Genomic DNA, 26,740 nt, shown 5'->3' with positions numbered 1-26,740 from the left:
TGCGCAGATCGATGCTCATGCTGTTGATCACTGGATTGTCTGGAAAGCTGGAATATTGCTGAGTGCGGCGTAAAACTAAACTCACTCACTCTAGTGGCATTACACATTAGACAAACAAGTGATAGACGTCTTCACATGGACAAAGGCATGCAGGTGACACATTTATTTTAAACACATCTGCTCTAAAAGAACTGTTCTTTTCCCAGATAAGAAACAAAAGAGTGTATTTTTCTACTTGAACACTGTATTTGAAATATAAAGTGTTGAAGAAAGACAATATTTTTCCGATTCTGGTTATTCCATAACTGGAGTTTGTATTGTATAAATGAGTGCTGTAAGGTGACAGTTCAAGGTTCTGATATTATCGTAACGAATGTTCCCTATTCTAAGTCTCGTCCAGGAGACAACACAACTGCAGAAGTAAGCTTGGCAATATTTTGCTGTTTATGCACTCGTTCCATTGGTTGGTGGTGTTTCACTATACCTGTACCTTCCCTTATACACGTGAACGCTTATTTCTCACAGAGTGCTTAGTATTCTTTGAACTGTCTCGATATTCCTTTCGGCGAAGTGGATCTGCTGGACACCACAAGTCCTCTGGCCTCAAGGCCAGTTTGATACTCTGAAATGTAAATGTGTTACTTTACTGTTTGACTTTACATAGAAAATAAATCCGTTTCTATGTCCAATTCTCCAGTGAATACAACAGCAAATGCAGTGGTCCATTACTTGGTCATCAGTGACCCCCTGATAAAGTGACGAACAACTTTAGTTCATTTATATTTTTCTGGAAAATCCTAGATCTCCGGATATGTGTACATATTTTATGTTACCCTTCTCCTTTTCTGTCATTCATTGACATGTTATTTCAACTGGCATCAGACATCCTTAAAGATATCCTTAAAATCATTGTAAGCAATGGGCCTCAACCATATCCTGTTTTGTAGATCTAAAACTAACAATGCCAGTAACACTGAACGCTGGCAGGTACCTCTTTGAATGTGTAGGACACCAGGTGCTTCCTCACTGCTTTGATGGCGTAGATTGGCAGAGGAATAAGTGGAGCTGACGCAACGAACCAACCAATGATACTGGCATAACCTGGATATGTGTACTTGCCATATGAAGGTGGTTCATATCGTAGTAGGGACAGTAAGAGCACGGCCTGAAACAGTATTAATGGTTGAAAAAAGATTATGGAAAATGGTTGATTATTATGGATTCCTCAAATAACATGCATTCCAGTGACATTCAACTACAAGTCATGTTTCACGGGAATGTACGAAAGAATGTTCATAAACATTGATTGACAAATGCCGCTTTCATCAGTTCTTACATTTTGAAGATTAAACCCTTGATAACCCAATGTTGATATTAAAATGTGCCAAACTGTAGAATGTCACAGGTTGAATTTAGATCTACCCCTGAATCACTTACCAAAAGCACTGCTGGAAGGACGAAAGCCCAGAGTATCTTGAAAGGGGTTGCCAGGGGTTTCCCTATCATCATCTCAATGTCTTTGCTGAACTGCTTCAAACCTTGAGTAATAACACAAAATATTAACCACTTGGGATGATAGTACCATTGTTTGACACTACACGAATACATGAACTCGGGATGACGTCAGAATCTGCAGCTGAATGATTTTAAGTCTCCTGAACTCATGATCTGTCGGTTGTTTCATAAAACAAACAGAAACATCTTACCAGGGCAAAAATAGGGTAAACCCTGTGCGTTTTGAGAAAACAGACACTCTCTCTGCTGATTCCAAAATGCGTTATACGTTTGTCGCTGGCAAGAGTTTCAGATAATTTTAAGAGTCTTCCTTTATTTAGCGATGTGTCTGAGTGTGGCGTTGAACAACAACTGCACAACCAGAACCATCGCCAATATTCTTTGTGCAATCAACCTGCTAAAACGACATTAATGTCTGAGGCAAAATAATATACAAACACGTTGTGCAGTTCAGTTGTGAAAGAAACAAAAGCAGTTGATGAGATTTTTCGGTGTTGCTGGTTACTACTGTACAGTATCTAAAACATCTAATCTATAGCAGCCCCACTTGTAATTTGTTGGGCCAAAGAGTGAAATTAGTATGGGTCAGCTATTGTCATTGGCTGAAACCATTCTCGTGAATTCTGTTCTCCAGTCGCCTTGTTTTTCAAATGCCTGTCCGATTGGCAGTAGATACCAGTAACATAGGCGGTAGAGGTGTATTTCATGTTATTATTCCCCGCCACGTAGTGGGAGGGGGTACAGGTTTGAACTCGGTCCGTTCGAGATGATGGGGAGAGATTTTCTCAAAATCCGTTATAGATAGGGAAACCAAATTTGATATGTGTTTTCAGGACATACATTCCTTGATGGAGTTGGCAAACGGAAACCGTGTTACAATGTGTTAGTGTTATGGTCCTTGTCAAGCATTTCTGGACTTACTGCACGGTAACCCCAATGGGGAAATACTTCTCAACAGCGCGGGAAACCGAAGGTGGTATGTATTGTCAGGACACAAAATGTAATGCCTTGGTGGAGATCGAAAACGGAAACCGTGTTACCATGCTTCACAGTGTCATGGCCCTGGCCATGCGTTTCTTGACTTAAAGTACGTTATCTCCAGATTTTCTCAGCAACGGTTATAGATAGGTGAAACCAAGTGCGGTGAAATCAAGGACGCGAATGTCGTTGTGGAATTAAATAAACCAGAAACCAAATAGGAACAGAACACTGGCGGGGGATATTGATAACCATGTCTTGTTTCTTCGACTACAGCAAATGGTGAGATACCATATTTTCGAAAAATATATTTTTCTCTGAAATAACCATGTGACATACTGGTTTTCCTGACATTTAAATAACAATCAAGATTGTTTTGAAAACAACATTTAGATGTTGTAAACCAAACGTCACCGTATTCTTTAATCTGATTGGTTGAACCACATGATCGAATGATATTCGATTCCCGGAAATTGCAAGACTTTTCACTGCGTATTGACACGTACAAATATCGCACGTAATTGTATTGTTGTGTCGTCAGCAGTGTTGACGTCATTCAAATCATATTGTGACGTAAAGTCGATATGACGTCACAAATGAGCAGTTCCAGATGCTACCATGGGGACCAGCAGAAACGTCCAGCTGATGACAATTCATTGCTGTACCCGTAGTCGATGTCAATGAGTGCAGACAGTAAAACCCATGTGGGCCTTTTGGCTAACGCCGTCGCACAGCAAAAATAACTTAGTTTCCGTTTTTGCGGAAACCTAACGGATACTGGGTAATGTAGGTTTCCGCTAGGTTTCAGTATCCGGAAACAGACAATGCGAGTTTCCGCATAGTTTACAAAACTGAAACTAACAAATCTAGGTTTCCGTCAAGTTTCTACAACTGAAACTATCATTATGCGTTTCCATTTAGTTTCAGTTCGCTGAAACATTCAAAGAGAAATGACTTTGTTTCCGCTATTGCGGAAACCTATTGGATACTGGGTAATGTAGGTTTCGCTAGGTTTCTGTTGGTTTCAGCTTAGATGAAATGGCAAACTTATAATTAGCTTTGTGCTGTTCCATTGGGGACTATATTTACTTATTGTTACATTTGCAAGATAATTTCTGTTTACAGAATCCAGTTAGGGTCAATGCAGGAAGCAAAAGTACTGTTCGTGCCGTAGTCCCTAGTATGTTGATCAACCTTCAGGTGTTGGCAATCTATAGCTCATTTTATACTGTACCGGTAAAGTGTTTATGGTTACATGCCAGTTTTAGTGTACATTTGTGATAGATTAGTTATTTTACTGTCCTTCGAAGACAGGTATATAAGTTTAAGTTTGTTTTATTTCATGCAATAATATTTACAAATTTAGAGTTACGACTTTCATAGTCACGATATGGCTACCGATGTGACTATGCAACTCACTCACTACCATTCTGCATAACCAGAATGTACAATTTATTACATTGTACCCGAAAAACAACAAACACAGTGACAAATGCACTGTTATGATTCATCTGTTTCATTATTGTGAATAGCTCACATTTCAACAGTACTCAACAATGTGTGTCTGTCTGTCTGTCTGTCTGTCTGTCTGTCTGTCTGTCTGTATGTATGCATGCATGCATGCATGCATGTATGCATGCCCATATCAAAAGGGAATTTTCAGCATTGGAGAAAACAAATTCTGTATGAATATGCAAATACAAATATGTCAAAACCCTACAACATTTTATGCATATGATGAAATGAGGTCTACTAGTGCAGGCATAACATATTTGCTGTGGTATTTATAAAACAGATTTCAAATTCAAATTCAAATGTTTATTGTATGAAAGGTCATGGGCCCATATACATATACATGAAGTGTACATTTGAAGCTGTCTCAATGTATCTTAACATATACACACTAACAATCTCACATAGTAAAGACTTGGCAACTTGCTTACAACCATAAAGCTTCTGTTGCACTCACACTGAGCAGCCAACAATCCTCTGATGTGGTACATATGACGCAGAGCCTTGAGTTGAGCCTGAGTTTTGCCACACAGAAAGGGGAAATATAACCAAGTTGATTACAACAAGGCTTTGAACCAGTCCACAACCGCAAAACAGATGGTGTATGCTCTACTTAAGATTTGTGGGTGAATATGAAGAGTCCTGGTTGATGTCTGGCACAACATCGCTGCCATCCTTATCATCCCACACAGACTCTTCATCATCCTGCAAATACAATACATACAATGCTTAGTAAAACTGCAAAACAGCCAAAGTAACACATTTATACATATTCATAAACATGCACAGTGGTACATCTGATCACAATGAAATTATATAATTAGAACGACTAATTTGTATATGTAACCAAAATATTTTTTTCACAATCACAAAGGAAAGATATGTAGTATACATGTATATTGTATCTTCCATTTGACATGTCACTTATTTTATTGACTGGTACCAGAAAATAGCAGCCAACCCAGTATTCTGAAGCAAATTGTTGTAATATTTATTACTGTTACTGTACTCATATTCAAGGTAACATCTACTACCAAATCGCCAATTGAAATCGAAGCATATGTAAAACGGTACATACATATTTTAAATAGATACGAATTATGTTTAAACACTGAATGTAACACATAATTATATATGTGATCTTATTCAAATTGAAATGACCAACTCAACTGAGAAAAGCATACAAAACCTAACATTTCCCATGAATGAAAAATCGTGGGTATTTCTTAGTTTTATCTAAGGAAACATTCCCAGCAATATAGTAACATAAGATATTATTTTTTTATGTGACCTTTAATTTAATTTAAAAACTGTAAAATGTGTAACACAACTTATTCACTTTCAGTTACAGTTACATATCTGGTATACAATAATTACACTCTTGCTCGACAACGGTATAAGAATCCATACCGAAACGTCGCATCATATATAATAAAGAAGTTGTTATCCATAAACTCTCTTACTTTCTTATTTGTCACCAACTTCTAAATGCCAATCAAACAAATTACAATAATTAAATATATTCATTATTGATATATGATGGATAGCAATGGGATAGATCAAACTGAAGTCGTTAAATGAAACCTATGAAGTGAAGTATTTTGGACTAACCTGATGAGAAATTTATTCTATGTATCTATTTAGTGTTTACTTGTTTTTGACTAAATGCTGATGAATAAAAAATATTGTTTTAAGATTTCCTTTAATGAAATTAGGAGCATGGTATGGTGTAACTATAAATGATTACCAAGCCAAGCCTCTTGTCAATCTCCAACAAGTCAGTGGATCCACAATACGTATCTGTAAATCAAATAATTGAAACAATGATTCTTTTAGAAATGTTATACGTGACTTGTGTCAATGCATTGTAAGGCTAAGAGGTTCAATAATTGATTACCTAAATTATTACACAAAAGCCATGAGTGTAAAGTATATGTTATAATTGTTTTAATGGTAATAAAATGATAAAAAAGATGTACTGGTATAATTGGATAAATACCGCCATATAGCTGGAATATTGCCGAGTGCGGCGTAATACTAAACTCGCTCACGTAGATATATTGAGCTGACATCACATATAATTAGATAAGTAAAGTTATAATACAGGAATGTACGTAGATCTACGTGTAGAACTGAAAAGAATGAACATGATATAAGCATGTCTAATACATGTGCATGTTTTGAGCTCAATAGGTAAATTACTTACCTGGTGAAGTTTTACGTCCAGCAGAACGTATATTGCCTACTCCTGACAGGGTTTTGAAAAATCACCTATTTGCCACTAACACAATCTCTCATGAGTAGGACTCATGGAGCTCGATGAGGACTTTTAAAGTAACGTGAATATGTTTTCAGATTTATTCACTCTCTAGGCCTACATGTTGATGCTTGACACTGAGGAGGAGCAATTAGTGCCCATAATGCGATGAGAAGACCCTTAAGCCCATACAAGCCCACTGTTGGGTACTCACATTCAATCTGCTCATTTCCACCTTTCACGGTCCCCTTTGATGTCGGCAATGTAAACAAACAAAACAATGGCGACCGGATCACGTCCACGCGAGACTACCTAACTCATTATAAAACACACAGCTGACATTTTATGTGTATAGTGTATGTTTATTTTGTTGTATAACGCGGAAAGATATTGTCAAACTGTAATGTTAGATTTAGATTGAAAACAACAACAAAGTGTTTTTCCGTGAGCCTTTGCGAGTCGCGATTTTCAAAGCCGCCTCAGTTTTTCCTCAAAGCACTGAAAGAGAATTCGCTACCTGGAAAGAAAGATGGAAATGGCTGCGAAAACTCGCAGTACCACGACCCCGTCAGGTAAGACCAATTTGTTTTGTTGTCAAACAACGTTTTATGAATTATTTACTTTACGTACAGATAATCCGGATTGGTAATCAAGCTTAATCTATCGAATTACAGCCAGTGGCCATAGGTATTCGCCACTATGCATTATTCGACTTACATGTTAATTTGGTGCAGCTAGAAATATGTCTTGAATTTATTTGATATCCGTTTGATATTGTTCATATTTTGCACATGGGTTCTGAATCATCTCAGCTTCAAAGACATAATTTCGTTTTATTTTCATTTCAATGCGTGTCATGGTTATGGCAATTTTAACATGGCGGTCTATGGGGAAAGAATACGCAATGTTGTATATATGTTGCTCATGTAACTACAATGCGGAAAATTATGTATCTGTGACCAAGATTATTTCCTAACAGCCTGCATAATTTGACAACCAAATATGGAAAACTGAATTAATGAAAATTACATAGCTACACTAAAATAGCATGCAAGTCTATGAGAATTTTGCCGACTGACGTATATTTAAGTCCCCTGACTGTATAAACAGTTTTGCACGAACTATTTTCAAAGGTTGGTGAAGTAAAATAAGTGTCTATCGAAAAATATACTACAATTTTGAAAAATATAGCAAATAGATTGTATATTAATTGATTTGTTTTATCCATTTAGGCTGTTGAGAGGAAACGACCACTCCTGGAAGAAAAGATCACCCTCTCTAACTGAAGGTATGTGTTTATGGTACTATGAAACATAGACGTAATTTCACTTTGAATATTTTATTATTATGCTTCACTAGATACATTTTCACAAAATGAACCATACTCAAGTTACATTTGCAAATGGATTTGAATAACCGGTAACTTAATCATGATTTCAAATTGGACCAAATAAACTTCACACCTGTGTGAAATGGCAGTAAACTGACCCCTTGATTTTACAATACCGTAATTACTCCAAGGTTATGTCACATGAGATAACTGAACTTCATTCATCAGGATGTTTATGTCAGGCCGTTCACTTACTCATTGCATAACCTTAAAGTGATAAATCTGTAGTTTGCTTGTTGGTATAAATGTCGCTGCAATTGTTTGGGGGTTTGTTAAACCTCAAATGAATGAATGGAGAAATGCAAAGAAAAGTAACGTGTTATTGTTTATTTTTTCAGCTGATGATGAGTCTGCAGACTGTATAACGAATGACCAAGGATGGTCAGCTGAAACATGTGTGAAGGTAATTTTGACCTATCTGTAGTGACTTTCATTATAAGTAGTAAATTATTTCCAATTCATAGAGTAGAGACAAGGTTTATGGATGTCAATCCCTTTATTATGTGAAAACATAGCCAGAGTGAATGCTTACCCCTTCGTCAGGTGTAAGCATTCACTCCGAAACATTGTGTTTTCACATAATAAAGACCTTGACATCCGAAACATTCGCGTCTTGTATTATTCACTTCTAAATACACCTCAAAGACGTAATGGTGTAAACATACAGTCACTACTGGGTGAATATACTTGTGCCTTCAACAATACAACTGCCTGACTGAGTTTGGTTTTACGCCGCTTTTAGCAATATTCCAGCAACATTACGGAGGTGGACACCACCACGTTGATGAAAATCTATTACTAGTACCATTATTACTACATAGAAAATGCAATAAATGTTCAGATATTATATATAACATATTACTACCTCTGGTCTGGGAAGCATGTAACTCCAGAGCAAAGTTTGTATAGATTCTGTGTCCTCTTTAGAAAATAAGATATTACATTCGGTCAATGAAGTGTGATGAATTGCATAATTTGAGTTTTGAGAAAACAAGTGCAAAGTGTGATTGTTCAATTTAGTTCTCTTTTATTCAAACTTACTTGTGGATTACTCATTTTAAATCATCCTTGGCATTGTCAGTTTCTTGTTGATTGATGTTTGTGTAATTCATCAAAATAACCTAGTAATTCGTTATAACCTGCCATTTTCAGAAACTTGCACAACGCCCAAACAGACTTGCATCTATTGATTGGCCAGATAGACGATAGAAAAAGGTAGCGACAACACTCACCATAGACATGACATCACCAGTCGTGAGTGACGAAGATGACGTCAATTAGTTGCATTCCGTCCCTTTGTCTGTGAGTCCAGCAAGCTTATGGCATACACGACGACACTGGACTTGGAAAGAATCTACACCTCCACTGCTCTCGTCAAGGCCAACAGGAGGACGAGGATGAGGCATCCAACCAAAGTAACAGAGGGATCTCCGCTCAGGGATGCCTTTTACAGGGCCCACTGACCAGCTCTTGCAATTTAATTGAATTTATTTTCAATTTCATAATGTAATTTTTATTTTATTTTTGTATTGTAAGCTGTATGTTGTTATTGTATATCATAGTGGATGTTTGGCGATAGTTGTGACATAGAGTGTGTGTGGCTGAATGCCAAGGCGTGCAAATAAATGTCCGATGCAACTATGTTTTATCACTGTGTTGTTGTATGTTATTGTTATTTTTCATCATTAGCCTGATTTTAGAAATAAATTTCGTATCTAACATGCTATTTCAAGATAATAAGTGAATGAAAGTTTAACTGATGAAAATTACAACTTTGTTATAAATGATATATGATTTCTAAAACTGGATTGAGTTATGCCAACATGTTTTGCCCTGTTCTTTAGTGCTATATTACTAGTTATATGTATGATCTTTATTTGCCTTAAATGCTAATCCATACCATGTTGAGAAAATAAAACAATGAATCTTATTATATATTCTGTTTTTCTTTTAGTAAATGTCATGATAATAACAAATTACTTATATTGTTTTGAACAAGAGTTTATGATATAAATAAAGAAGAATGTTTACATTTAGCTCTTTGAAACGCATATGAAAACCCGTGAACCTGAAATTGAAACCGGTAGCTGAAACTATGCGGAAACTATGTCGGATTGCTGGGAACTGAAACTATGCGGAAACTATGTCGGATTGTTGGTAACGGAAACTATGCGGAAACTATGTCGGATTGCTGGGAACTGAAACTATGCGGAAACTATGTCGGATTGTTGGTAACTGAAACTATGCGGAAACCTGTTGGAGTCTTAATAACTGAAACCTTGCGGAAACCTGATGGATTCAAAGTTAACTGAAACTCAACGGAAACTTCTTGGAGTGTGGGTAACGGATACCTTGCGGAAACCTGTTGGAGTGTGGGTAACGGAAACCTTGCGGAAACCCTTGGAAAGTGGGTAATTGTAAGTTTCCGTTATTGCGGAAACTCAATGTAAAAGAACGGAAACTCACTGGATTCTAGGTGGAAACTTAAGTTTCAGTCCACTTTCTACCAGGTTTCCGCATTCCGGAAACCGAGTTATTTTTGCTGTGTCGGTTCCAAATGAATTCCCGTGCTTCAAATACTCAATAACACCCGGAAATTGGCCAACACATGATGTTTATCTCCTAAATCAAGATTTTGAAAGCAACAACAAACACTTCTTTGAACGTCTAGAGTCAGCGTGAGGAAGCTTATATGCTATTAGTATTAAATAATTATAATGACATTGACATGATTTTGAAAACTATTGATCTCAATGTAAGACATGACAATGAATAATACAAAATGCCTTTTGGAGAGTGGTCAACATAACAAATGTTATATTTGGGATTACACTTACTTAGTAAACGACATATTCTAGTACTCGTGGGTGGAGTCCAATCTGGGATTCGAACGCTTGCTATCAGAGTGAGGAACCCATTTGTCACTCAGAGTTTCCACAAATATAATGGTGGTCCAAACACTGAGCCCGATATGAATTTGGAACAAGAGCGTACAATCCCAAGTATAACATTTGCTTTGCTTTATTTGTTGTTTAACGCCGCATTCAGCATTTCAGCTATATGGCGGCGGTCTGTAAATAATCGAGTCTGGTCCAGGATTTCCTCTGATCAACAGCATGGGCATCGATCTCAAATGACATGTGTCAAACAAGTCAGAATGAGCCTGAAAACCCGATCCCGTTCGACAAGCATAGTTTGCTGAAGACAAATGCTAACCCGGATCTTCACGGGTCTAGTTCATAGTATAGCACAGTGACGTTTCATCCAGCCTTACCATAAATCCAGACAACAGCCAGACATTCCATTGTACAAAATAGCAGTATGGATAAGGCGCCCAAATACCAGTCCAGCAGTTGGTATATGTAGGGTCCTCCCTGGAATGAATGAATTAAGGTTCCTTTTATCGAACTGAAAAGTCACCACAATGGAACTAGGGCTGGCTGTCGATATAGCATAAAAGAGATCGATACTCGTTAACTAAATATCGAGAAATATCTGAGACGTGCAAAATTGCCCCCAGCGTCTGAAAGAAACCAATATGACTCCATGTTTTGCATGGAGTACTAACATAACTGAACTCTGAGCAATTTGGGAGCTTGAATAAAGCTTTATATGTTGTGTGAGATAATTAAAACTTGTTTCTGTCACAAAAGGTAGTGTACAATAGTATCGATTGCACACTTTTCATATCTATAATCATTAGTATTTTTTTCTGTTGACGATATATCCGATTATCGATCATTTTGCCTGCCATAAATGGAAACCTCCAATTTTATTATGGTTTTGTTTAAGTGAGTGAGTTAAAGCTTATAGTAACATCGGCAGTATTGCAGCCATATCGTGACTAAAACTAGATATTAAATTCCTGATAAATACAATTACATTTTTTAATGTTGTCGACTAAGGACAGTAAAACCAACTAGAATAACACAGAAGCAAGAATTAAAACTAGCCTCTATCTCTACAATTTGATGTTAATCAGGACAAAACAATATAAACAAAATGGGCTTTCGCGTATCGCCAGGAACTGAAGGGTGATCACCAGACTAGAGACCATGGAGACTGCACTCACTCAGGTTGGGTATTATCACGTCTTCAGCCGCTGGCGATTGCACTCAAATTTAGCCATGATTTAAAATGACACAAAATGCTACGCTTAAAAATCTAGTAAGCTTAATGTATCGTCACCTACGTGCCCTCTCAAGAGGACAATAATTTTACAATACTTTAACCCCCTTTGAGGATACAACAATCTCAGTTACTAGTTTAAACTTCCAATATTAAAAAAGTTTACATCTATCTGCAATACAAATTATTTTTAAAAAATCAGTTCTATTTCATTTAAAACTTCAACACTTAAATGATAATTTACATTACTATAAAGATCCTTAACTGTTTTTGCTCTGAAATAGTTATCCCTTGTGATGGAAAAAATCAGGCAGGCAGGTACATGCTTGACCGTGATTTTTTCATCACAATGGATGCAAAATGGTGGATCCTCACCTTTCAATAGATGCTAGTGAGTATACCTTGTATGGCCAATGCGACATCGTCTTAAAATGACCTCTTCAAATCTGGAGTGATAACCCACGTGGGTGTAACCGATGGTTGGTTTAATTGCATGTACTTTATTGATACCTACTTGTGTGTCCAACTTATTCTGCATTAGATAATGACAGATCTATTCACAGCTTTCTAATCTGAGTATGGTATAATAAGTGGTGTCACATAACATTTGTTAGGTTCTGCCGTAGCTGCAGCATCAGCCATTGTGTTACCACTGATTCCAACATGACTGGGTAACAAACAAAAGAAGATATCGTATTGGACAATAAATTATTAACTTCAACTAAAAGTGGATGTTTACAAGATAGATTTAAGATTCTCTGAAGGAACGAGAGTCTGAATATATGATATATTGCTTATATTTAGAGTGTTTTTTTTATAGATTTAAGAGCCATTAATACAGCTTTTGCTTCTGCTGTAAAAATAGAGCGGTTATCTGGTATTCTAGAAGATAGCGTTCTGGATCCAATGACAGTGGCACAGCAATTGCGCCACCGTCCTTGGATCAATCTGCAAACATCGATTTGTATGCATTATATTTACGTTTTAATTGATTGAATTCTTGTTGATATTGTAATTCATTACTTTCTTAGGTTTTTTATTTTGTCAGTATTAGGTCAACTTGTGGCCTCACTAAGTGCCAAGGAGAAGAAAGAAGGCGGTATGGAGATATATTATCCAGCTCAATGCTAGCAACTGAAAGGAAAGGTTTTACTCTTATTCCTGGAGGCGGAACAAGAGGACACGTCTCGTTGTAAAGATCCCCATAGTGTGTATTAAAGACAGTTATATACCTGGTTGACCTGATTAGAATATTGTGTAATGATATACTGCAAAGATAGTTTGATCAGGCTTAAACACAGTCTTATACCATGGTGGTGGATAGAATCAAGTATTTTGGGTTGCCTTTAAAGGCTCCACCATATACGATTGCGCCGTAATCAAGTTTCGAGCAGATGGGATCTCACCTCACGACTTTCAACAATCCAAGTGCCTTCAAGCATGTAGTTTTTAGGTATTTAATATTGGGTAAGAAAGTCAAATGAGAATCATAGATAAAACCCAAGAACAACCCTTCACAACCTTGATGGGGCTGCCATTTAAAAATAATTCTGGATCTTTAAGCGGTCTATATTTTCTGCAGAAATGTAAGCAATTAGTTATCTGATAAATTCGAACTGACCTTTTATGGATTTTACTGAGACAGTTGTAACTGCCTCTCTGTTGTATGCATATTTTACCACCTCAGGAACGATCAAAATCATCCACGAAGTGATCCATGAACTGAATCAGTTACAACCATTGAAAGACTATTTATTTTTATACTAAATAATGTTACTGCATTGTGGTAAACGAGTCATCGTTTTAGCTGACCATCCCCTGAATGATGTCTGTCATCATCAAGAAGTCGCATGTCCAGGACACCGCCATTTTGTATTACTGTGGTTTATTATGTATGTTCGTTTACATCTTTACTGTATGTCAGTCTGATATTCTTACTGCACCTGTAGTTAGTGCCCCAAGGAAGAAACACATGCTTTCTATGCTTGATTCATCGTTGTAGAGTATCAATCATCACTCGACATATGTTTGTTAGTTATTGCATTCGTTTGTGTATAATCGATTAAGATGTTTTGCCAGCATTTTTCGTCTGCATTCTGAGCAAGCTCCAATATTGTCAGTTGTTATCCTCGTGTCCCTACCTCTGTGCATAATACAATCCCAAGCAAGAAGCTTATCCCGCACACACCGGCTGTCACAAGATGGCGTCTTTTGGTTAAAGCGGCCGGATATTTGTCTACCATGGCTGTTGTAAGGACCTCAATATTCATAAACTGAAAACAATATTCATTTAATGAGCATGTGCACTTGTTTCGAAATTATTGATACACAGAATTAAGAATGGATCATTTTCAGTGTCCAAAACACATAGACATATATTTCTTTCCATTCGTTCATTTAATGAGGTATGAGATTTTCCAAATTGATGGTATGAAGGAAATATGGACTTTATTGAAGATTAGTGATGTTTGCCAATTATTTATATACCAGAAGCGGAATGAAACAATTTTCATCTCAAATCCATAACGCTATTGAATATATTGATACTACAAGAAGTGTCGAATTTGGATCAGTCAGGGTATCCACAGGCCCCCGTGTGTTTGCGAGGATTAAAGATAATTAGTATTAACTCTTTCCAGATGACTCCCGACTCGAAATGCTTCACAGTACAATACATCAACACTCGTGACACCTACCAATTCTTTATTGTTATTTTTGCAAGTAGACTGAAAGCCGATTTTGACCCTCAACTAAACGATCTAGTCACAAATGGATGACGATAGGTCCGCACAAAACGGGTGTGTGATCGAAGCAAGTACTCTGATTGGTCAAAATTTACAGTTTATGCTTTTGATTTGTGAAGCCATTGCTGGAAAGAAATTCTTACATTTCCAAGTCAAGCAGGTGACGAAATTAAAATTCCTTCGAATTCATACAGAATGTGCAGATTTACAAGCGTCGACCAGTCAGAAATGATACGATGATATTTTCACTCGTTCAGTGTGGGCGATCTTACCTGTGAATCAAGTCCGGCTGTAAGCAACACCAGGAAGAATAGAAATGACCAGACTTGTGGCATTGGAAGTTGGAATAAAGCTTCTGGATACACAACAAAGGCCAATCCTGGACCTGCCAAGTATTGACAATCCATCATAGTTCTAAACTTTGGCAGCTGAGATATGTCACAAGCGTTCTTGAAAATAGTACAAAAATCATATCCTCGAAGAGAAAATGTGCTTTGTTAATTTTCTCTCTAAATTTGAAAACATAACAATGAAAACTTACCTTGTAAACTTTTATAGGACATTGCGATCATATGAAGAGAGCAGAACCGCATGTCTATGACATTGCCGTTACGAGTCAAATGCGAGTAGGTGTCAAGCACTAATGTCACAATCTCAGTTACGTGTATGAACAACAGAGCAGCATGTGTTTTCTCCGGATCTGGCGTAGACACCATTTCATCAGTCCAATACGTTCACCTCCAAGGAATAATTAAATAGGAGGGGGGTTTCTGCCTCTTGACGTAAGAAATCACCAACGACACTTTACAATACTCACCACTGGAAACCACTTTTGAAATAGAAACACCAGTCTTCTCCGACATGACGCCAAGGGTAGCGAATATGACAAATCCAGCGAAGATGCTTGTTCCTTCTGATACAGCAGTCACGATGATGGCGTCTCTGATATATCGTGGGAGAAGAGAAGAGAAGGGGTTTGTCGACCACAGAATTTACAAGATGACATGACATGATAAAGAGGTTATCACGCTTGCAGTGTTTTGTCCCTTAAACACACTTGCGATATAATTTGCATATCTACATACGAACGACAATGCCTGTTACATTCCTAGTACCACGTCCTTGGCAAAACACAACATAATACCCCTCTTTCAATATGTTTATTGCCAAAATTTCGTCAATTTGACGCATCGGTGAAAACATTATGTTTGGTGCAATTCCCTATTGTGACTTGTACCGTATGTTCTTGTGTTTTCACAGTAATTGCCTTGTCTATGCATGTGTCTGTGATTGGTGCCATCGATAAGTGAGAATGCGCTTACAAATTGAGATTTCCCTACAATAATATTAGGATTTACCTAAGACACGGTTCCTGGATGCATCATGTACATGAAGATCACAGCAAAAATAACTTAGTTTCCGTTTTTGCGGAAACCTAACGGATACTGGGTAATGTAGGTTTCCGCTAGGTTTCAGTATCCGGAAACAGACAATGCGAGTTTCCGCATAGTTTACAAAACTGAAACTAACAAATCTAGGTTTCCGTCAAGTTTCTACAACTGAAACTATCATTATGCGTTTCCATTTAGTTTCAGTTCGCTGAAACATTCAAAGAGAAATGACTTTGTTTCCGCTATTGCGGAAACCTATTGGATACTGGGTAATGTAGGTTTCCGCTAGGTTTCTGTTGGTTTCAGCTTAGATGAAATGGCAAACTTATAATTAGCTTTGTGCTGTTCCATTGGGGGACTATATTTACTTATTGTTACATTTGCAAGATAATTTCTGTTTACAGAATCCAGTTAGGGTCAATGCAGGAAGCAGAAGTACTGTTCGTGCCGTAGTCCCTAGTATGTTGATCAACCTTCAGGTGTTGGCAATCTATAGCTCATTTTTATACTGTACCGGTAAAGTGTTTATGGTTACATGCCAGGTTTTAGTGTACATTTGTGATAGATTAGTTATTTTACTGTCCTTCGAAGACAGGTAAGTATATAAGTTTGTTTTTATTTCATGTACACATTTACAAATTTAGAGTTGCGACTTTCATAGTCACGATATGGCTACCGATGTGACTATGCAACTCACTCACTACTATTCTGCATAACTTGTGAATGTACAATTTATTACATTGTACCCGAAAAACAACAAACACAGTGACACATGCACTGTTCTGATTCATCTGTTTCATTATTGTGAATAGCTCACATTTCAACAGTACTCAACAATGTGTGTCTGTGTGTCTGTCTGTCTGTCTGTCTGTCTGTCTGTCTGTCTGTCTGTCTGTCTGTATGTCTGTATGTATGTATGTATGTATGTATGTATGTATGTATGTATGTATGTATGCATGCATGCATGCCCATATCAAAAGGGAATTTTCAGCATTGGAGAAAACAAATTCTGTATGAATATGCAAATACAAATATGTCAAAACCCTACAACATTTTATGCATATGATGAAATGAGGTCTACTAGTGCAGGCATAACATATTTGCTGTGGTATTTATAAAACAGATTTCAAATTCAAATTCAAATGTTTATTGTATGAAAGGTCATGGGCCCATATACATATACATGAAGTGTACATTTGAAGCTGTCTCAATGTATCTTAACATATACACACTAACAATCTCACATAGTAAAGACTTGGCAACTTGCTTACAACCATGAAGCTTCTGTTGCACTCACACTGAGCAGCCAACAATCCTCTGATGTGGTACATATGACGCAGAGCCTTGAGTTGAGCCTGAGTTTTGCCACACAGAAAGGGGAAATATAACTAAGTTGATTACAACAAGGCTTGAACCAGTCCACAACCGCAAACAGATGGTGTATGCTCTACTTAAGATTTGTGGGTGAATATGAAGAGTCCTGGTTGATGTCTGGCACAACATCGTTGCCATCCTTATCATCCCACATAGACTCTTCATCATCCTGCAAATACAATACATACAATGCTTAGTAAAACTGCAAAAACAGCCAAAGTAACACATTTATACATATTCATAAACATGCACAGTGGTACATCTGATCACAATGAAATTATATAATTAGAACGACTAATTTGTATATGTAACCAAAATATTTTTTCACAATCACAAAGGAAAGATATGTAGTATACATGTATATTGTATCTTCCATTTGACATGTCACTTATTTTATTGATTGGTACCAGAAAATAGCAGCCAACCCAGTATTCTGAAGCAAATTGTTGTAATATTTATTACTGTTACTGTACTCATATTCAAGGTAACATCTACTACCAAATCGCCAATTGAAATCGAAGCATATGTAAAACGGTACATACATATTTTAAATAGATACGAATTATGTTTAAACACTGAATGTAACACATAATTATATATGTGATCTTATTCAAATTGAAATGACCAACTCAACTGAGAGAAAAGCATACAAAACCTAACATTTCCCATGAATGAAAAATCGTGGGTATTTCGTAGTTTTATCAACTCTCTAAGGAAACATTCCCAGCAATATAGTAACATAAAATATTATTTTTTATGTGACCTTTAATTTAATTTAAAACTGTAAAATGTGTAACACAACTTATTCACTTTCAGTTACAGTTACATATCTGGTATACAATAATTACACTCTTGCTCGACAACGGTATAAGAATCCATACCGAAACGTCGCATCATATATAATAAAGAAGTTGTTATCCATAAACTCTCTTACTTTCTTATTTGTCACCAACTTCTAAATGCCAATCAAACAAATTACAATAATGAAATATATTCATTATTGATATATGATGGATAGCAATGGGATAGATCAAACTGAAGTCGTTAAATGAAACCTATGAAGTGAAGTATTTTGACTAACCTGATGAGAAACTGCCGTCCATTCCAGACGATTCCTTGTTTCCTTGAAACAAACGACTGGCAGTGCGGACAGAAAACTGGGTCTTTTCTTGAACTGAAAACCTTATCAACATATCTTAACTTATGAAAGTGTAATCCCATATATAACATATGTTCAACTTATGGTTACACTGGAATCCACGCACTGTTACATTTTGAGTGATTATATTTTTCACAAAGATAAAGAAATTTATTCTATGTATCTATTTAGTGTTTACTTGTTTTGACTAAATGCTGATGAATAAAAATATTGTTTTAAGATTTCCTTTAATGAAATTAGGAGCATGGTATGGTGTAACTATAAATGATTACCAAGCCAAGCTTCTTGTCAATCTCCAACAAGTCAGTGGATCCACAATACGTATCTGTAAATCAAATAATTGAAACAATGATTCTTTTAGAAATGTTATACGTGACTTGTGTCAATGCATTGTAAGGCTAAGAGGTTCAATAATTGATTACCTAAATTATTACACAAAGCTATGAGTGTAAAGTATATGTTATAATTGTTTTAATGGTAATAAAATGATAAAAAGATGTACTGGTATAATTGGATAAATACCGCCATATAGTTGGAATATTGCCGAGTGCGGCGTAATACTAAACTCGCTCACGTAGATATATTGAGCTGACATCACATATAATTAGATAAGTAAAGTTATAATACAGGAATGTAACGTAGATCTACGTGTAGAACTGAAAAGAATGAACATGATATAAGCATGTCTAATACATGTGCATGTTTTGAGCTCAATAGGTAAATTACTTACCTGGTGAAGTTTTTTACGTCCAGCAGAACGTATATTGCCTACTCCTGACAGGGTTTTGAAAATCACCTATTTTTGCTAATTAACACAATCTCTCATGAGTAGGACTCATGGAGCTCGATGAAGACTTTTAAAGTAACGTGAATATGTTTTCAGATTTATTCACTTCTCTAGGCCTACATGTTGATGCTTGACACTGAGGAGGAGCAATTAGTGCCCATAATGCGATGAGAAGACCCTTAAGCCCATACAAGCCCACTGTTGGGTACTCACATTCAATCTGCTCATTTCCACCTTTCACGGTCCCCTTTGATGTCGGCAATGTAAACAAATAAAACAATGGCGACCGGATCACGTCCACGCGAGACTACCTAAATCATTATAAAAACACACAGCTGACATTTTATGTGTATAGTGTATGTTTATTTTGTTGTATAACGCGGAAAGATATTGTCAAACTGTAATGTTAGATTTAGATTGAAAACAACAACAAAGTGTTTTTCCCGTGAGCCTTTGCGAGTCGCGATTTTCAAAGCCGCCTCAGTTTTCCTCAAAGCACTGAAAGAGAGAATTCGCTACCTGGAAAAGAAAGATGGAAATGGCTGCGAAAAACTCGCATTACCACGACCCTGTCAGGTAAGACCAATTTGTTTTGTTGTCAAATAACGTTTTATGAATTATTTACTTTACGTACAGATAATCCGGATTGGTAATCAAGCTAATCGATCGAATTACAGCCAGTGGCCATAGGTATTCGCCACTATGCATTATTCGACTTACATGTTAATTTGGTGCAGCTAGAAATATGTCTTGAATTTATTTGATATCCGTTTGATATTGTTCATATTTTGCACATGGGTTCTGAATCATCTCAGCTTCAAAGACATAATTTCCGTTTTATTTTCAATTCAATGCGTGTCATGGTTATGGCAATTTTTAACATGGCGGTCTATGGGGAAAGAATACGCAATGTTGTATATATGTTGCTCATGTAACTACAATGCGGAAAATTATGTATCTGTGACCAAGATTATTTCCTAACAGCCTGCATAATTTGACAACCAAATATGGAAAACTGAATTAATGAAAATTACATAGCTACACTAAAAATAGCATGCAAGTCTATGAGAATTTTGCCGACTGACGTATATTTAAGTCCCTGACTGTATAAACAGTTTTGCACGAACTATTTTCAAAGGTTGGTGAAGTAAAATAAGTGTCTATCGAAAATATACTACAATTTTGAAAAATATAGCAAATAGATTGTATATTAATTGATTTGTTTTATCCATTTAGGCTGTTGAGAGGAAACGTGTCACGACCACTCCTGGAAGAAAAGATCACCCTCTCTAACTGAAGGTATGTGTTTATGGTACTATGAAACATAGACGTAATTTCACTTTGAATATTTTATTATTATGCTTCCCTAGATACATTTTCACAAAATGAACCATACTCAAGTTACATTTGCAAATGGATTTGAATAACCGGTAACTTAATCATGATTTCAAATTGGACCAAATAAACTTCACACCTGTGTGAAATGGCAGTAAACTGACCCCTTGATTTTACAATACTGTAATTATCTCCAAGGTTATGTCACATGAGATAACTGAACTTCATTCATCAGGATGTTTATGTCAGGCCGTTCACTTACTCATTGCATAACCTTAAAGTGATAAATCTGTAGTTTGTTTGTTGGTATAAATGTCGCTGCAATTGTTTGGGGGTTTGTTAAACCTCAAATGAATGAATGGAGAAATGCAAAGAAAAGTAACGTGTTATTGCTTTATTTTTCAGCTGATGATGAGTCTGCAGACTGTATAACGAATGACCAAGGATGGTCAGCTGAAACATGTGTGAAGGTAATTTTGACCTATCTGTAGTGACTTTCATTATAAGTAGTAAATTATTTCCAATTCATAGAGTAGAGACAAGGTTTATGGATGTCAGCTCCTTTATTATAGTGAAACATAGCCAGAGTGAATGCTTACCCCTTCGTCAGGTGTAAGCATTCACCCGAAACATTGTGTTTTCACATAATAAAGACCTTGACATCCGAAACATTCGCGTCTTGTATTATTCACTTCTAAATACACCTCAAAGACGTAATGGTGTAAACATACAGTCACTACTGGGTGAATATACTTGTGCCTTCAACAATACAACTGCCTGACTGAGTTTGGTTTTACGCCGCTTTTAGCAATATTCCAGCAACATCACGGAGGTGGACACCACAACGTTGATGAAAATCTATTACTAGTACCATTATTACTACATAGAAAATGCAATAAATGTTCAGATATTATATATAACATATTACTACCTCTGGTCTGGGAAGCATGTAACTCCAGAGCAAAGTTTGTATAGATTCTGTGTCCTCTTTAGAAAATAAGATATTACATTCGGTCAATGAAGTGTGATGAATTGCATAATTTGAGTTTTGAGAAAACTAGTGCAAAGTGTAATTGTTCAATTTAGTTCTCTTTTATTCAAACTTACTTGTGGATTACTCATTTTAAATCATCCTTGGCATTGTCAGTTTCTTGTTGATTGATGTTTGTGTAATTCATCAAAATAACCTAGTAATTCGTTATAACCTGCCATTTTCAGAAACTTGCACAACGCCCAAACAGACTTGCATCTATTGATTGGCCAGATAGACGATAGAAAAAGGTAGCGACAACACTCACCATAGACATGACATCACCAGTCGTGAGTGACGAAGATGACGTCAATTAGTTGCATTCCGTCCCCTTTGTCTGTGAGTCCAGCAAGCTTATGGCATACACGACGACACTGGACTTGGAAAGAATCTACAACTCCACTGCTCTCGTCAAGGCCAACAGGAGGACGAGGATGGGGCATCCAACCAAAGTAACAGAGGGATCTCCGCACAGGGATGCCCCTTACAGGGCCCACTGACCAGCTCTTGCAATTTAATTGAATTTATTTTCAATTTCATAATGTAATTTTTATTTTATTTTTGTATTGTAAGCTGTATGTTGTTATTGTATATCATAGTGGATGTTTGGCGATAGTTGTGACATAGAGTGTGTGGCTGAATGCCAAGGCGTGCAAATAAATGTCCGATGCAACTATGTTTTATCACTGTGTTAAGTTGTATGTTATTGTTATTTTTCATCATTAGCCTGATTTTAGAAATAAATTTCGTATCTAACATGCTATTTCAAGATAATAAGTGAATGAAAGTTTAACTGATGAAAATTACAACTTTGTTATAAATGATATATGATTTCTAAAACTGGATTGAGTTATGCCAACATGTTTTGCCCTGTTCTTTAGTGCTATATTACTAGTTATATGTATGATCTTTATTTGCCTTAAATGCTAATCCATACCATGTTGAGAAAATAAAACAATGAATCTTATTATATATTCAGTTTTTCTTTTTAGTAAATGTCATGATAATAACAAATTGCTTATATTGTTTTGAACAAGAGTTTATGATATAAATAAAGAAGAATGTTTACATTTAGCTCTTTGAAACGCATATGAAAACCCGTGAACCTGAAATTGAAACCGGTAACTGAAACTATGCGGAAACCTTGTCGGATTGTTGGTAACTGAAACTATGCGGAAACTATGTCGGATTGCTGGGAACTGAAACTATGCGGAAACTATGTCGGATTGTTGGTAACTGAAACTATGCGGAAACCTGTTGGAGTCTTAATAACTGAAACCTTGCGGAAACCTGATGGATTCAAAGTTAACTGAAACTCAACGGAAACTTCTTGGAGTGTGGGTAACGGATACCTTGCGGAAACCCTTGGAAAGTGGGTAATTGTAAGTTTCCGTTATTGCGGAAACTCAATGTAAAAGAACGGAAACTCACTGGATTCTAGGTGGAAACTTAAGTTTCAGTCCACTTTCTACCAGGTTTCCGCATTGCGGAAACCGAGTTATTTTTGCTGTGGATTCCTTGGTAGGCTGACCGAATCTTTGTCTGCTGTCCGAATCTTTTTTTCTGGTTTTCATTTGATTTCATTTTAAAACTTTTTCGTTTTGCCATGGATGTGGTACCAGGAACTTTTTCATTTACACTATTTGATGGTGATGCACATGCCCATGAACAAGTCGGAATCGAGATCCGTTCACAATACTATCAGGATTTACCTTAGACAGGGTTCGTGGAACTGACTGTAGCTGGAAGCAGTTCCAATCATTCCCCAGCCCACAGCCAGGGAGAACATCACCTGGATACACGCTTCAAGCCATACCTGTTGAACATGCCCAATATTATTCACCGTAAAGCAGTTGTAATTTTAAGACATTGTTTCTGTTAAGATTCAGTAGAGTAAAGTGAGTGAGTTAGGTTTAGGCTGCCTTTAGAAATATTCCAGTACTCAAGTGAGTGAGTGTAGTTTTACTCACTTAAATAACAACCAGTACCTCACTCACACATTCAACTTGTATATAACGAAGAGTACCTCACTCACACATTAAACTTATCTATAACAAACAGTACCTCACTCACACATTAAACTTATCTATAACAAACAGTACCTCACTCACTCATTCAACTTATATATAACAGTACCTCACTCACACATTAAACTTATCTATAACAAACAGTACCTCACTCACACATTAAACTTATCTATAAAAAACAGTACCTCACTCACTCATTCAACTTATATATAACAGTACCTCACTCACACATTAAACCTATATATATAAATAGTACCTCATTCACTCACTAAACATACCTAACAAACAACAACTCACTCATTAAGCATATATACAGAAAACAACACCTCAAACATTGAGCTTATATATAGCCACCAACATTAAAACTGCCTTTGTTGTAACTCATTCGTCATCATTACGCTAATGACTTTAACACACCTGTGCGTGGAGGAGTCTACTGAAGTCTGGTGTGAGGTAGTACAGCAGACCAGCTCCAGCTCCCGGCAGCATCAGCATCCTTATGAAGATGGTCACCAGAAGAATGTATGGAACTATTGCCGTCACATACACAACCTTTGAACAGGATGAAATACCTTCAGCATCCACATTGCAAGCCCAACACCATCTTTAGCAGCGTTATAAGTCGTTCGTTATGAAGTTTTACAAGCGTTATGTTTTACAATCAGGCCTAGAAACTGAAAAAGCAGGTATATGAGTGAGTCACATCGGTGAGTCACATCGGGAATATCTCAGCCATATCGTGACGTAAACAATTTATACAATAAAAAGTGAAAACATTTGGATGATTAAATCCTGTCGACGATGGACAGTAAAAATACTATAGAATCACAGATATAAATATAAACTAGCGAGCAAAGGTAAAACATTCCAATTAGGGAAGACAATATAGTATAAAATACAGGCTATAGATCGCCAACAACTGAAGGTAGATCACTATGCTAGGAACCATGGGGACTTAGAGCACTTTTGATACCAAAGCAGGTATGTATGCTGTCACAAGCAGCCCCATATACTGTCATAATAATTCTCAACCATTACACACACTCACACACGCAAGAAATCAAGAGCGTTCATACATCTGCAAAAAAGTATCCTTCTAGGCAAATAGTTCCAGATTATACCTACTTTCTCTATAGACTTTATTCCAGAAACCATGCAGAGACATACAATGATGTAGGAAGCAAAGAGACAGCCGACCATGTGCCACTGCACCGACCCAACCTCCTCCAAACCACTGGAAATACCTAGTGCGTTGTACCTACAACACAAGTGTCAGCTGCTACATTATCTTCAGTGTTATGCATACATGTTAGTGTTGCAGGGACCTGTGAAGACCATACGACTCAGTGAAACCAATAGCCAAAGACAGAGCCAAGGCAACACATCACCGACGACCTGGAGAGACTTGAAAAGATCCAATTTAGAATTGATCTTCAGTGACCCATGCTTCTCGTAAGAGGCGACTAACGGGATCGGGTGATCAGGTTCGCTGACCTGCTTGACACATGCCATTGTATAACAATTGCACAGATCCATGTCCACGCTGTTGTTCACGGCATTGCCTGGTCCAAACTCGATTATTTACAAATGTCATCTAATTGCCTCAGCGCATATGATATCGAAAAAACGTCTGTACTCATACTGTCCAAAACGCATAATGTATATCATATCGCTAATGATATTACACCGTTCAAAATCTAAGTAACACATTTAAACAAGAAGTGGGCATCCCCAAGGGCACCAATTGAGCTCCCCTCCTTGTGGGTCTTTTTCTTTATGCATATGAATCAGAATTTGTGAGCAGGTTGTCAAAATAAAAACTAGGTCATCTGACCAAGAAGGTTAATGTCAGCTTTGAGTGTATTTAACCAGACTTCGTCTTGTGCATTGTGGTCTTGGTGCATGTCACAGTATTATGAGACAACCTCATGTGTTTCATTTTTCAAACTGAGCATATAGGTTCACTGTGACAAAACATAATAAAAATCCTCTGTATGTCCAAAGGGATGACTTAAACTTCCAACAGTCAAGCTTTATTCCAACAGCTCCATCCTTTGGTGTTTACATTTCACACTATCTGGAGCCCAATAGAGCATCATACACCTCTTGCTAAGGAGTTGTTCGATCAAGGCTATAATCTTAGAGTAGCCGTGTAGTAAACATATAAAATTGACGCATCATTGACAAAAATTATGGCGGGTGGAATTCCCCAATTTTGACTTGATTTTGTGAAAAATTGCACATGTTTCTCGACTCTTCTTTTTGCATAAATTTCTTTATGGATGTGGAAAAGGTTTCGTCGCTTTTATTTACCTTTTTTGGACACTATTTTATCGAAACAACGCGTATTTTATCTTTGTGGATGTGGAAAAGGGTTTGTCACTTTTATTTACACATTCAAGCATTATCGTATTGCAACAATGCGTATCGTATGTTTATGGATGTGAAAAAGTGTTTGTCACATTTATTTACATTTTCAAACATTATCTTATCGCAACAATGTGTATCGTATCTTTATGGATGTGGAAACGGTTTTTTACGCTTTTATTTACATTTTGCGACAGTATCGTATCGCAACAATGCGTATGGTATCTTTAAGGATGTAGAAAAGAGTTTGTTGCTTTTATTTACTTTCGGATACTATCTAATTGACACTATACGCATTGTATCTTTATGGATGCGGAATAGGTTTCATCACTTTTATTTACATTTTCAAACATTATCGTATCGCAACTACGTGTATCGTATCTTTATGGACGTGGAAAGAGTTTGCCGCTTTTATTTTCGGATATTAACTAATCGCAACAGCCCGTATCGTATCAAAGAGTGAGTGAGTGAGTTTAGTTTTACGCCGCACTCAGCAATATTCCCAGCTATATGGCGGCGGTCGTATCGAAGAAACGTATTTTGTCACCATACTGCCAAAACTCCTCAGCAGCAGTATGAGCCAGTGTGTCGTTCTCCCACAACTCTCCCTCAGGACTGGATGCATTCCCTACAAAGGTCCTGTTGCTGTTGAAGGTGCCAATCGTCACAGCCTCCACACACAGATCAGTGTTCCAGCTGTTGCCACAAGTTGTCCAGGGCAGAACGCTGGAACAGGACTTCACCAT

General features: G+C 36.9%; 1 protein-coding gene across 1 annotated transcript; it reads right to left on the bottom strand.

The window, feature by feature from the left end:
- On the bottom strand, positions 1 to 26,740 carry LOC124290886 (sodium- and chloride-dependent glycine transporter 1-like). The gene is made up of 11 exons (XM_046727732.1): positions 26,547 to 26,740; positions 24,753 to 24,885; positions 24,045 to 24,179; positions 23,313 to 23,416; positions 15,342 to 15,466; positions 14,797 to 14,909; positions 13,922 to 14,053; positions 10,927 to 11,026; positions 1,438 to 1,538; positions 992 to 1,165; positions 1 to 622 (listed from the first exon to the last, which is right to left on the bottom strand). The coding sequence occupies exons 1-11, from the start codon at positions 26,738 to 26,740 to the stop codon at positions 497 to 499; spliced, it is 1,437 nt and encodes a 478-aa protein (XP_046583688.1). The 3' UTR covers positions 1 to 496.

The sequence above is a fragment of the Haliotis rubra genome, unplaced genomic scaffold (assembly GCF_003918875.1).
Source record: "Haliotis rubra isolate DU_JTF1 unplaced genomic scaffold, ASM391887v1 Scf477, whole genome shotgun sequence".
NCBI lineage: Eukaryota > Metazoa > Mollusca > Gastropoda > Lepetellida > Haliotidae > Haliotis > Haliotis rubra.
The sequence above is the reverse complement of the archived record's forward strand: the minus strand, read 5'-3'. Positions and strand labels throughout refer to the sequence as shown.

What these genes read in the sequence shown, in the direction of transcription:
- LOC124290886 (XM_046727732.1), bottom strand. Translation starts at nt 26,740, where the DNA reads ATGGTGAAGTCCTGTTCCAGCGTTCTGCCCTGGACAACTTGTGGCAAC. An exon ending in GAATAAAGTCTATAGAGAAA is followed by an intron (nt 24,180 to 24,752) that starts GTAGGTATAATC and finishes TCCTGTTCAAAG; the next exon opens with GTTGTGTATGTGACGGCAAT. An exon ending in GTAGACTCCTCCACGCACAG is followed by an intron (nt 23,417 to 24,044) that starts GTGTGTTAAAGT and finishes CATGTTCAACAG; the next exon opens with GTATGGCTTGAAGCGTGTAT.